Here is a 12,725-nt window from a genome sequence, read left to right as displayed (position 1 = left end):
AAATACTGAAATAAAAAAATAAAAAATTTTAAAACAGTTTCAAAAGTTATTTTTAAATTATAAAAAGAAAATTTGAAAAAAAAAATAAAAAAAATTTCAAAAAAAAGTTTCGAAAAAAATTATAAAAATTTCGAATCTGAAAACATATAATCTGAAGCTATAAATTTTTTTTTTTTTTTTTTTATTTTTTTGTTTTTATTTTATTTATTTTAATTTATTTTTGTTTGTTTATTTAATTTTAAACCAAAGGTATTAGGGATATTTTACCCTTTAATAAATGTCATTTTTGTGACTTTTCTTTCTAGTGCTATTTTTGAGACATAAATTTCAAAAGGTGCTATTATTGACAATTGCCCATACCTTTTGGATCATGGAGTCTGGTTGATCCGGATCAGTCCAAATCGAGTCCACCACGGCTCGATAAATTCAGTGCCGTGCGAAGAGTTTTAGGGGCCTAAGGCAAATTCTAAAAATAAACTTATTTACAACCGTAATGAAAACAATTTTTTAATATGATATATTATTTTCACCAAATACACAAGTCTAATACTGTAAAAAACATAAATTTATAACGTAAATATGTTATATTATGTTATATAGTAAAAAAATACATGAATTCAGAAAATGAGTTAATTAATTTTCGTAGAAATGTTTTTTTCTTAAATAAGTCTAAACCACTAGAATAGAAATTATTTTAAATTTTGGGGCCCTAAAAATAGTCATATTAACCGGGGGTCTGAGGCGAATGCCTTTTTCAATACTCTGTAAGCACGCCTCTGGATAAATTAATTCCAAACAAGAAGGAAAATTCGTAAATGAACAAGAACATTATATTTTAACGAAAGAAAAAAAAAACTAAAAGAAAAAAAAAACCACGCTCATCTTGAATTAAAAAAGATGCGTGTAGAAAACCCTCGTCTTTACGTCATTGCATGTCTTCTCTTTTTTTTGGACAAAAACATCATTGCATGTCTCAAAACCCAAATGAGATGATAAATAGTTGCTCTTTACGTCCTTAAGACTTCAATGTTCGAGATCACACACACATTTTGAAACTCTCTTTTATCTATATAAGTTTAGGATACTCAGTTTACAATTTAGCTCGGAGAACCTTTCTCAAAAGCTTTCCAGATGCTGATTTGGGTATAGCTTTTACGAAAAACACCATCTTGATTCTCTTGTAGTGAACCACCTATATTGATCATCGCATGGTCGATTAATACATCTTAAGTTTTTATCCTTGTGTGTTTGCCCATGTTGAAGATCAAATTAAAGTGAAATCTCATAACAGTAGTACCTGTTTGTTGACATAATTCTTGATATCATCTTCGGTTAATTGAGATCCTTTCGATCTAACCACAAACGCTACCGGAACCTCATCAGCTACTTCATCCTTCATTCTGAAATATCAAATATTATTACAAACGATAGAAATGAGTCATTTCGAGTTGAAAGTTTTCATATTTGTTTTTGAAACTTACGGGACAACAGCAGCATCTTCGATATAAGGATGAAAAATAAGCAATGCTTCAAGCTCAGCTGGAGCCACTTGATATCCTTTGAATTTGATGAGTTCTTTCAAACGATCAACAATGAAAATTTCGTCGTCATCATCTACAAAACCAATATCTCCTGTGTGTAACCATCCGTATTTATCAATGGTTCGAGCAGTAGCCTCCGGATCATTCAAATAACCTTATAAGATCACATCATTTTTCCCCATCAAACTAATTTCTCCTAAAAAACAAACCAAAACGGCGCAACACGAGCCTTACCTTTCATGAGTTGATGGCCTCTAATACAGATTTCGCCAGATTTGTTGCGTGGTAAGGAGGCTCCGGTAATGGTATCGACCACTTTCATCTCAGCGTTTCTGATCACAGTCCCACACGAACCAGACTTGGTTTTAAACGGGTGCTTTGCAAATGCCAACGAATTAGCTACTGTTCCTGCTTCCGTCATTCCATAACTCTGAAAATAGATTTTTATTTTTTAGTCATTACCAAAATTCAATAAACGAACTTTCACCATAATAACTTCCCCATAAATTTATTAATTTACTGGTAAATTTATATTTCTAGACTTAATAAAATATTATATGGTTCTAGTATTATTAATTTACTGAAGTGTTACTGTACAAACTAGTTGCTTAATAAAATATTATGGTTCTAGTATTAATGGAAACATGATATGCAGTAATACAACTTGAAGCATCAATTACTAGATTAAGTCAGTTCCACACTTCAGCAGGCTTAAAAAGGAATATAAATATATTATTAAAAATATTATTCTAGCGTCAAAATGATCATTATTTTTTAAAAAAATATTTTTTACATCTCAAACCATTTTTTATCAAGTAATAATGATAATTGTTTTTTTTAAATAATTGTTATAACTGAATTTTGATTAGCTAAAAGCTATTTGAAAAATTATCACACAAAATAATACATTTATAATTAAAATTATATATATATATATATTTTAATATGTGTGAAAACTCTAAAATATGGATCATTTTGAAACAAATGGAAAATTTATAAAACTCTAAAATATGGATCATTTTGAAACAATGAATTAGCAAACTCTGAAATGTGTTTTATTTTTAGGTATTACCAAAATTTAATAAATGACAGCATTTGAGTTTAACATATATTAGCATCCCCATTAAATTTAGTAATGTATTAGTAAATTTATATTTGACAAACTAATCAAAATATCATGGTTTTAGTCAGGCCCGTGCCTCAGTAATAAAAATAGAAACATTCGCTTATGGCATCAATTTTTAAAAAAAATTCAAGGGCATCATTTTATGTAAAGATAAAAAGCATAATAAAATTATAAAAACATGAAACTATACCATGAAAGCGCTGTGGGTAATTAGGATAATAATAACACACATGGATTTACCATGAAAGCATTGATTTCTTAAGTAAGTTCAGTCAAAAATAAAAAATAAAAATGTAAGTAATTAAATATTAATGACAATTAGAGTGGTTGGCGGTGATAGTTTTGGATGTATTTTCTAAAATAGATTTTAAGAATATATTTTCTTTATATTATTTATTTAATATACAAGCTTTAGTTTTTTTTTTTGAACTTAAATTTACAAGCTTTAGTTATTTAATTTTTGGTTGCTTCGGGCATCTATAAACCTTGGCACGAATAGTATTGCGAAGTTACTGAAGTGTACGTTACTGTAAAATCCAATTGCTTGATGACAAGATTATGATAACAAAGATAATCAATTGAAACAACATATTCTAATAATCCAACCTGAAGCATTAGTTACTAGATTAAGTCAGATTTCACACTTCAGCAGGTTTAAAAGTAATATATAAATGTGCTAAAAATTAGTAAATAAATTTTTCTATAGTTCGAAACGGTGCCCTCATGATGATCTACACAGTGGCGTAAATAGTCTTAAAGCTTGATATGGTGAATCATTAAACCATTTTTTTTAATGATATAGACCACGAGATTGCTGTGAATATACATTAAACTTCATTTGATTACCTCATGACTCGTATCATATGTAATCTATTCAAATCAATTAGCTCTGTCTCCAAGTAATTTTAGTCATCCAAGAATCAATAGTCAATCTCAATATTCACATTTCTTGAATTTCAACAATTTTGTAGAGTCCCTTGCACTTAAAGTTTATGAGAAAATAATTATGAAAGTAAGCGTCACTAAACTGACCTGACCAAATATGGCATTGGGAAGCTTAAGACGCACGGCGTCTTCAAGCTCCTTCTTGAGCGTAGCTGAGCCCGAAAGCATCATTCTCACCGAGCTCAGGTCGTACTTCTCTGTCTCCGGAGACTTAACGAACGCTAGAACCACCGGTGGGGCCATCGGAACCACCGTGACCTTATACTTTTGAACCATCTTCATCACCAGATTCAACTCGAACCTCGGCAAGATCAAGAACGCGGCACCGGTCCTCATCGCCGAAAGCATCAACGAGCTGTGCGTGAAAGTGTGAAACATTGGGAGGAAACAGATGATGACGTCATCTCTGGTGAAGTTGAGATTAGGGTTTTCTCCGTCTACTTTTTGAGCAATGCTCGTAACTAATCCCTTGTGACTAATCATCACACCTTTTGGAAGTCCTGTGGTCCCGGAGTAGTACGGAATCGACACTGTATCCTCCGGCGAGATCTCAGGCTTAGGAAGCTCTGCCTCGTCCGCTTGAGTCAGGTCCGTGAACCTCACGCAACCGTCAGCTAACGAAACGACATCATTTCTGTCGTCTACACAAACGATGACAACACCAAGCTGTCTAAGGTTTGTTAGTTTATGGACGTAACATGATTTTGTGATGATCATCTTCGCGGCGGAGGCTTTTGCCTGTTTTGCGATCTCCGTTTGGGTAAATAGCGGATTAGCGGAGGTCGATACGGCTCCGAGGTGAACCACGGCGAGGAAAGATAGAGCAAACTCCGGCGAGTTTGGGAGAAGGAGCATCACGGTGTCACCGTGGCGGATCCCTAGCCTGTGGAGTCCGGCAGCGATCCGCTGTAAAGTGATCTGCACGTCGGCGTAGGTGAAGGTACGTCCGGTGGCACTGTCTATGAGGCATGTGGTGGTGGAGTCGCCGTCTCCGCCGCCGGAGAACTTCTGGAAGACGTACTGGGTGAGAGGAAGGTGGTTTGGAATGGAGATATCGGGAAGTTTGGACCTGAAAATGAAATCTTGATCTGTCTTTTTTGTAAGAGAAAGTGCTTCTTGTTGTCGGAACGCCATTTGTGTGGAGATTCAAAATGTAATTTTATTTTTGTCACTATAATGGACGAGTCCGGTTTTACGTGTTAAAAACTCGTGTTTCAAAAAGAAAAAAAAAAACTCTCCTAAATGATAAGGTTTTGCAACCACTATGACATCTCAATAAATGCATGCACCAGTCAAATCGCAATAATTCAACATGTAGGCCATCTTCTATTTTTGTTTTGATTCGAAACGTGGAAACTGAGCTGAATTACTAACTTTTTTTTTCCCGTCAATATGATTTTATATATTAAAGGATATGGGCCAAGCCCAGAAACATTACAATAAAAGCCCATACTAAAACTAAACCCGATAAACCAACTGGGCCCATAACCTTCCGGCCCAACTTGAGAAACCCTAATCTTCCACCAGGAGAGAGAGCAGCCGCGTCGAATGAACAGCTTTTCCAAAGCAAGGACACGTGTTGCCATCCTCGACGACGAGGGGCACGTGTCACACGGACGACTCATCTCCACCACCTCTCATCTTCGCCGGAGATCCAGCCTTCGGATCTCTCGGCCAAAACGGAGCACCGCAGCTCCGCCAAACCTCACCTCAAACATCTTTGGGCCTCTTAAACCGGAGAGCATCGATCGCCATGGCAAGAGCTCCCCCAACACAGTTCACCGCAACCACCCAAAGAAACAAACGCATGCAACTTGAACCGATTCCACCGGAGAGCCTCACTCCCTCCGGCCATAACACAAACAAACCTAAACCTAAGCGATGAGAAAAAAATAAACTAAAAGGACGAAACCCTAAAGGACTAGGGGACGAGATCCGGCGACGCGAAGCTGTGAAAGCCTTCACCCCCCGGGGACTAGAGCCGACGACGACGGAACTAAGGAAGCTTCCCCGCCGCGGATGCAAAGTCCGGCGATGACGGATCTATGAGAGCCTCCGTCTCCCGGAAACCGAAAAACTCAACTTAACTATCCCCTCCTTCCCGCAAACCGCGTCGTGACTCCAGAACCACAACCACGCGATTGTTGGGTGACCAGAGCTCCGACAGACAGAAATCGGAGGAGAAGAAGAGGAAACAACGACCGGTGATTTATTCTGAAGGAAGAAAAGACTCCGGCGGCGGCACGGACGCTCACGCGCCGACCGACCGCCGGAACCCAAAAATACTCTCTAACTTTCTCTCACTTGACAATGGTTAATGACCACAGTTTTGAGCTGAATTACTAACTAATAAAGATTTATCAGTTAAAATATATCTCAGTTTCTTTATGGCTTTCTTCTTTAAACCGACTTAATTTTATTTTTTCTGTATTTTAATTTTGATCTTATTTATTTTTTAATTTTTAGTTATTTTTTATTTAATTTTCTAAATCTTTATTTATTTTTCTCACTTTTTTTAATTTATGAGTTTTTTGTTAAATTTTCCGATTTTATTATTTTTTTGTTTATTTATTAATTAAATAATTATTTTTTGAAAAAAAAACTGTTTTTAACCTGTTCAGCAGGTCATTTTTCTTCTTTTGAGGTTTTTTATGATAAAAATGTCACTTTGAAGGTTAAAAGTGTTAGTGAAAAAACTTCAAGGTTTAAAGTGCTAGTAAGTGACACTTTCAAGGTTTTTTATGCGATTTTCCCTTTTAAAATGCATCATTTGTATTTTTGTCAATACACTCTTTTTGTCAGCTGTCAATACACAATTTATATATAATATTTTTCTTAATTATATTTGTTATTATATATAATATTTTAAAGTATTTATCAAGCAAAATATGTTTATCAAATTTTTAGTATTCAAATAAAAATTTATTTTATAAATCAAAATATTTAATTTTTCTATATTATATATATATATATATATATATATATATAAATATTTTATTTTATAATTTTGCCCTAAAATGAAGTGTTTTAATGAAATTACTAAATTTAAAGTTGATGGGGGAAAGAGAAGTAACACAATTTCAAGAGAAAAAACACGATCTGAAGAAAAGAGAAGGAAGTTGGTGTCGGCAAGTGAGAACTTTGATTTAGACCATGATTATCCGGGTTTCTTAAGAGAGTTTTTAAAGTTAATGAAGCATTTAATTAAATCAAAATGAAATAAAATATCTGTTACCGATCCTTAATATAGGATTGTGGAGACCGATTATTAAGAGGGTTTTTAACACACGTGTCAGCTTATCATTAAAAGTGCATTTATTTTTTTCTTTCTCTTTTTTTTTTCTTTTTGTCGTCTCTCTCTTCTCTTGTGGTCTCTGCCGGACGATGATGGCAATAGCTCGGCCAATACCAGCAGCAGGTCTTCGATTCGATCCAACCTCCAGGTGATTCCAAATCTCTTTCTTCTTTCTTGGATACCTCTAGGTTCAATCCAACATCCAAAATCCCAGGTTTGGATTAAAAAAAAGCTTCAATCTTTCATTAGTTCTTCCTAGGCTTTTCAGCAAGTATCTTCAAACTGTAACATATGACTCAATTCTCTGTAAATTCTTCGATTTTAAACTCTAATTATTCGATTTACCTCAGAAAGTTGGAGACTTTTGCCATATGGGTATCTTCAAACTTGTGACATATGACTCAATTATCTGTAAATTCTTCGCATTTGAACCACTCTAGTTTTGAGATTTAGCTCTAAAAGTTGGATAGTTTTGGGTTAAGTTCCCAGAGTATGAAAGTTTACATGTTTGGAGTTGTCACAGGTGGGTTTAGTTTGAGGAAGAGGAATCAATTGAGAGGTTTTGGAAAAGGAATCAAGTGTTCACTGAAAGTTCAGCAGCAACAGCCTCCTCCACCATCAAAGTCTTCTCTCTTCGGTAAGTTTCTATTGCTTACAATTGCTTCTACCTTGGATTCCATCTCAATTATATTGTGTTTACAGATTTTTGGAATGTCGTTGTGGGATCACAAAACTCATAACATGGATGCATTGGTGGGCCTAATCGTATCACTGGTACACAACTCAACGATTCTCCCTCATACTGACTATTATTTAATCAAGATGAGGAGCTAAAGAATTGTTACCGCTCTGCTGCAGTTTGCGTTTGAAAGAAAACCGCCTTCATCGTATTGACTCGTGGCTCTTCCTCTCGTGATTAGTAGTATCTCATTGTACCAGAAATATCCATACCTGGACAAGAAGAAGAAGGAGAAGGTCTAACACTCGTGTTCCTTGGCGATCAAGGCGTTGGTAAAACAAGCATCATCACTTCGTGTACGGTAACTTCAACAACAGTTATCAGGTTCCTAATCTCCCCATCTACATTGATCGATTAAAACACGACACACATGATATTGATACATACGTAACTGTTGGGTCAATATAGTTAGGTGGTTTGACCTTCCAGATTATTTTTTATATAATGATTGATCGTCTACTTCTTCCAAGTGTTCTATGGTTTTGTGGTGTTTGTTTGTATGTCAAGCATTTACTCGAATGGTTAAAAAAAAGTTAATTTTTTTTTAAGAAACCTAAATTAAGAAACTACCATTGTAGCACAAAAATTATGTGATTTTTAACTAAGATCCTTAGCTAAAATTTAATAGTCAAATAGTCATTAAAGTGTACTTAAGAAACTTTATGGGTTTCTAGAGATAATCATGCTCTTATAGAAGAAGAGCAAAGTCTGATTGTTTATTTTATTTTGGTTTTTTAAGTGAACTTTGATTCTTTAATAGCACAAGTGGTTGCTTCACAAAATATATATATAGCACAAGTGGTTAATGCTTGTATACCACAGTGTGCTGAACCCGGGTTCGAAATGTGGTAAGTGTGTGTTTTATTCTCTTAATTTTCTGACTCAAAACGACATCGTTTAAGTTAGTATAAGCTGACTCATCCACGGATTCGTCCACATCAACATGTTACTGACATGCTGTCGGTAGTGGGTATTTAAAATCTTTTTATTCTAAACTAGGGTCGGCCCGCCCTACGGGCGGGATATTAGTTAATTTGATATTCACTAAATGCTCGAGTTGAAATTTGTTTTAAAAATTAAGAATTTGGTTATCTGTTATGTCTTACTTATTAGTATGCGGTGGTATAGTTGTCTTTCGATTATTCTTGCTTTGGTATTGTATCAAATTAACTAATTGTCTAACTCATAATTATAGATGTACAAATGTGGATTTGTGATAAAGTTTGATGACAATACTCTTTTTTTTTTAATTCTTATTCATTGTGGAGTGTGCATGTGTTAGAAAGAGGCCTATAACAACTTTTATGTTTTTGTGTATGGATTTTAAATATATATTACTAGGTTAAGACCCGCGCCTTGCGCGGGATGAACATTGTATATATAAATTATTTTATATATTATAAGTTTATAACATATTATGAAATAATAAATATATATTGAATAATTAAAAAGTCATTATTCACTACTTATGTAATTAAATTGGTGCGAATATATAAATAAATTTTATAAATCAAAAAATATTTTTTTCTATTTGATATGATATATAATTAAATTTAAATGATAGTAACATATATAAGGTATATTTTAATATTAATATTTATTAGATGATGCTTTTTGCTCATATTTTTTTTATCATTTGTATCTGTTATAGCAAAAAGTCTAAATTAGTGCTAACAAATTTTCACTGTAGGATTAATGGTTTAAGTAATTTATAATATTTTAAAAAATTAAGTTGTCAATATTTTTTTAAATTTTTTATCAAAAAAAAGTTCAAAGTAAATTTCAAAATTAAGATATTTATATATTTTTATATGGCATATAGTTTAATTTAAAAAGATACATATATATATATATCTTTTATTTTCGATACTTATTAAATGAGACTTTCAACTTATATTATTTTTTAATTATTTGTATCATGTCATAACAAAAGTTTTAAATCATAAATCACAAAATTTGAATGTGAAACTTTTAACAGTTTTTAGTAATTTATACTCGTTTTAAAAAATTCAAAATATAATATATAAATATTATTTTTAATTTTTATTATATGGTTACTATGATTGTTTAATTTATTTTAATAGTTTAAAACTAAACAAATATAATTATAATACACACTTATTTTTATCAAATCTTTATGATTCAAAATCATTAATTGTCATATATATTTTAGCTATATTAGGCAATTCCGTAATCTTATTTAAGGAAATAATGAAGCACATTAATAATGTATTTATTGTGGTTTAATAAAAAGCTTATTATATATTTAGATGGACCAACCATTTCTCTAAAGATTCTAAGAATCATTTTAGTGATGACATGTGGCTACAAAAAAATGTTGGAATGCTTCTCAAATAATATATAGGGGATTTTGTATAATGCATACTTGCTCTACAACATTTGCTTGTAGACTAAAAAAATTGTTTTCTATATTTTTAAAAGAGAAAATATTTAGTCTAGAATATAACATGGACATATGTATTGACTATATATAGAAGTTGGGTGTTATTTTAAAATGGCATATGTATAGAAATTTTTTAACCATTACTTCACTGGCACAAAGTATTTTCGCGGCCACATATTTTCGCGGCCACATATTTTCAAGCAGAAGAAGCATGGGCTTCCAGCTGACACGATAATAAGTATTTTCGCGGCCACATATTTATAAAAAGTGACTTTAGCCTAGTGGTTCTAAGAGTAATTACCAGTGCTAGAGGTGTTGGGTTCAATTACCATTAACTGCATTCATTTATTTTGGCCCTAAATATAAAATGGGACACATGTCACTCCCAACACCTCTTTATAAATATATAGTTTTAAATATATATAGTTTCTTTATATATATAGTTTTAAATATATGTACTAAATTCAAAATTTCTGTTAGTTTAGGTATCATATCGACGCACAGACAAATAGTTTAGATTATCGATTAGACAATATGACCCTAGTTCGGATACTAATCGGCTGTTTTATTTTTTGATGAAATATCAAATTGATTATAAGAATGAAAGAATATGGTCATTTACATATGTATAAAAGATAAGCTATATAGCAGAAAAGAGTAAAATGTCATTAAAAAAGCAAAGGTCACTGTCCAAACTCAATCATAGATGGCAAACTAACATCATAAGAGACCCTCATACTTGTGTGCGGCTCCATATTTGAACGCAAGAATGCGGTTACGGATGGTTCGGTCAATCTGTTGACACATCTGCTCTGTTCTCATCCAACTCGTTTGATGTCGGCGAGCATTTCTCTGCCTCCAGATTAGATGCACTGTCACTTGGAACGCTAGACGGAACAGAATATAGTCCATAGCTGAGAAGGTGTTACCCTGTAGCCCAGTCATGGTATCATTCCAATTGGCCGTTTTTTTTTTATTATGGCTTATTTCTATGCAACCCTTCGCCTTGCCTATTTCTATGTAATTTTATTTTAAATTAATCCTTTTGTCAAAAAAGAATTTATTCCAAATTCTTAATATATATATACATATACTGTATATATATAATCTCTTGGTTAGTGGTTTACATTTTCTCTGTTGTCGTTATCGTGTCTACTTTATGCAAATTTACTTAAAATTCTAGTAGATCTATTATGAATTTACTGATCCTCTGGCCTTTATTTCAATAATTTAAGATGCTTACTAATTTTGGGTGAGTGCTATTTGCGTTTCCTTTTCAGGTAATTTTTATACTATCTATATTCACGCATGAGTAGTTTACAATATAGCACATATATATTCTCCATATTTTGTGTCTAGTTCCTAGTAATAGCAGCTCAGTTTTTACTATTTATTTAATATACATTTAAAATTGCTTTTTATTTAATTTTATAAATCAATTGCCAAATCTAAATTGTTTTCTCAAAATGTTTTTCATTTCTTTTCTTTTTAAATACCTTGTTTTTCCGATTTTTGGAAACATTAATTTCTGCTTATTTGCATTTGACGGCAATCCCTCCATAAAACGTCGAAGATAACCACCAATTTTTTTATTTTCCTTCAATTTCCTATTCATTTTTATTCTAATGGTAATCTTGCAATCATTATATTCTAATATTTACTTTATTTTTTAACCATAACGTGGTAGTTAGTGGTAGACAGATTTTGAAATTACTAACCACAACACTTCAACTCGTAGCCACGCGAATATGAGTTTATCTTATGTACCACTTTTTTGGAGATTAGTCTAGATTTTTCCATGGACCTAGGATACCTCTAGGTTAAACAAAAAAATGTATATTTACTTGATTTTTTCTGAAATAAAACTATTAAATATGTTTTCATTCATTTGAGTTGTAGCACCCATTCGTTTGGAGAAAATGATGCTTTGACAAAGAAAATAAAAGGTGTTTTCAAAGTGTTTGGGGATTTTTTTTTTGCGTGGAGATTCTAATTCTTCGGATACCAAAATAAACTTAGTGAAATGCAGCTTATGCTTTGTCATTTTCCTTTGATTGCGTTTTTATAATAGTACGTCAGATTAGTAAACTAATAACAAATAAATTGAAAGATACCATTTGTATTATTATGATTAAATCCATTGTTGATTTGCTTCCACTGCATGCGATTTTATCGATATATAGAATATTGGTCTATTGCTATGTAGTTGGCCGTTGGGCCAAATCACTGTCATCACAATTGTCAATATTTAAACAAAGTCACTTTAATCGAGAGATCCTAAATTTTTGGAGTTGTGTAAACGGTTTATATCTTTTTTCGTGTTAGCGGTTGTTGGAGCATCGATCATTTGTTTTGAAATTCTAATTCTGGTACCTAATTTAACTAGTGATTGGAATGACCTTTAACTTTACCTTTTACCTTTTTGGTTGTAGAATTTTTTTTTTTATAACCGGTTTATATGTTTTTGTAGCGTTTGTTGGAGCATCGATCATTTGTTTAGAGATTCTATTTCTGCTATCTAACCTAACTAGTGAAAATGAGCTTTAATTTTACGTTTTTGGTTTTAGAATTTAAGTTGTAGATTTATTTATTGTGAAACATATTTCCTTAATGATGTTTCTCTCCAGTCTTCTGGAGAACCCTCTTTTTCTTCCTGATGAGTGTCAAACTCTTTT

General features: G+C 32.4%; 1 protein-coding gene and 1 long non-coding RNA gene across 3 annotated transcripts; one reads left to right on the top strand and one right to left on the bottom strand.

The window, feature by feature from the left end:
* Positions 1 to 878: 878 nt before the first annotated feature.
* On the bottom strand, positions 879 to 4,850 carry LOC106421965 (4-coumarate--CoA ligase 4). Of its 2 annotated transcripts, none has more exons than XM_013862803.3 (5): positions 3,700 to 4,850; positions 1,776 to 1,971; positions 1,482 to 1,614; positions 1,298 to 1,400; positions 879 to 1,192 (listed from the first exon to the last, which is right to left on the bottom strand). In XM_013862803.3, exons 1-5 carry the CDS (start codon positions 4,744 to 4,746, stop codon positions 1,091 to 1,093), a joined length of 1,581 nt encoding a protein of 526 aa, XP_013718257.2. In that variant the 5' UTR covers positions 4,747 to 4,850; the 3' UTR covers positions 879 to 1,090. The 2 variants fall into 2 exon arrangements, with proteins under 2 accessions (XP_013718257.2, XP_013718256.2); XM_013862802.3 differs by having other exon boundaries at positions 1,482 to 1,695; positions 3,700 to 4,848.
* A 1,886-nt stretch (positions 4,851 to 6,736) lies between these two features.
* LOC106394768 lies at positions 6,737 to 7,876 on the top strand. Its single transcript, XR_007339438.1, has 4 exons — positions 6,737 to 7,055; positions 7,431 to 7,544; positions 7,610 to 7,681; positions 7,766 to 7,876. It is a non-coding gene; the product is annotated as an uncharacterized LOC106394768 (long non-coding RNA).
* The last annotated feature ends 4,849 nt before the right edge of the window (positions 7,877 to 12,725 follow it).

Source organism: Brassica napus, chromosome A5, assembly GCF_020379485.1.
Source record: "Brassica napus cultivar Da-Ae chromosome A5, Da-Ae, whole genome shotgun sequence".
Taxonomy (NCBI): Eukaryota; Viridiplantae; Streptophyta; class Magnoliopsida; order Brassicales; family Brassicaceae; genus Brassica; species Brassica napus.
Note: the sequence above shows the minus strand (reverse complement) of the source record. Positions and strands in the feature narration are given on the sequence as shown.

What these genes read in the sequence shown, in the direction of transcription:
- LOC106421965 (XM_013862802.3), bottom strand. Translation starts at nt 4,746, where the DNA reads ATGGCGTTCCGACAACAAGAAGCACTTTCTCTTACAAAAAAGACAGAT. An exon ending in CCAATGCCATATTTGGTCAG is followed by an intron (nt 1,972 to 3,699) that starts GTCAGTTTAGTG and finishes ATCTATTTTCAG; the next exon opens with AGTTATGGAATGACGGAAGC. An exon ending in AGGCCATCAACTCATGAAAG is followed by an intron (nt 1,696 to 1,775) that starts GTAAGGCTCGTG and finishes TGATCTTATAAG; the next exon opens with GTTATTTGAATGATCCGGAG.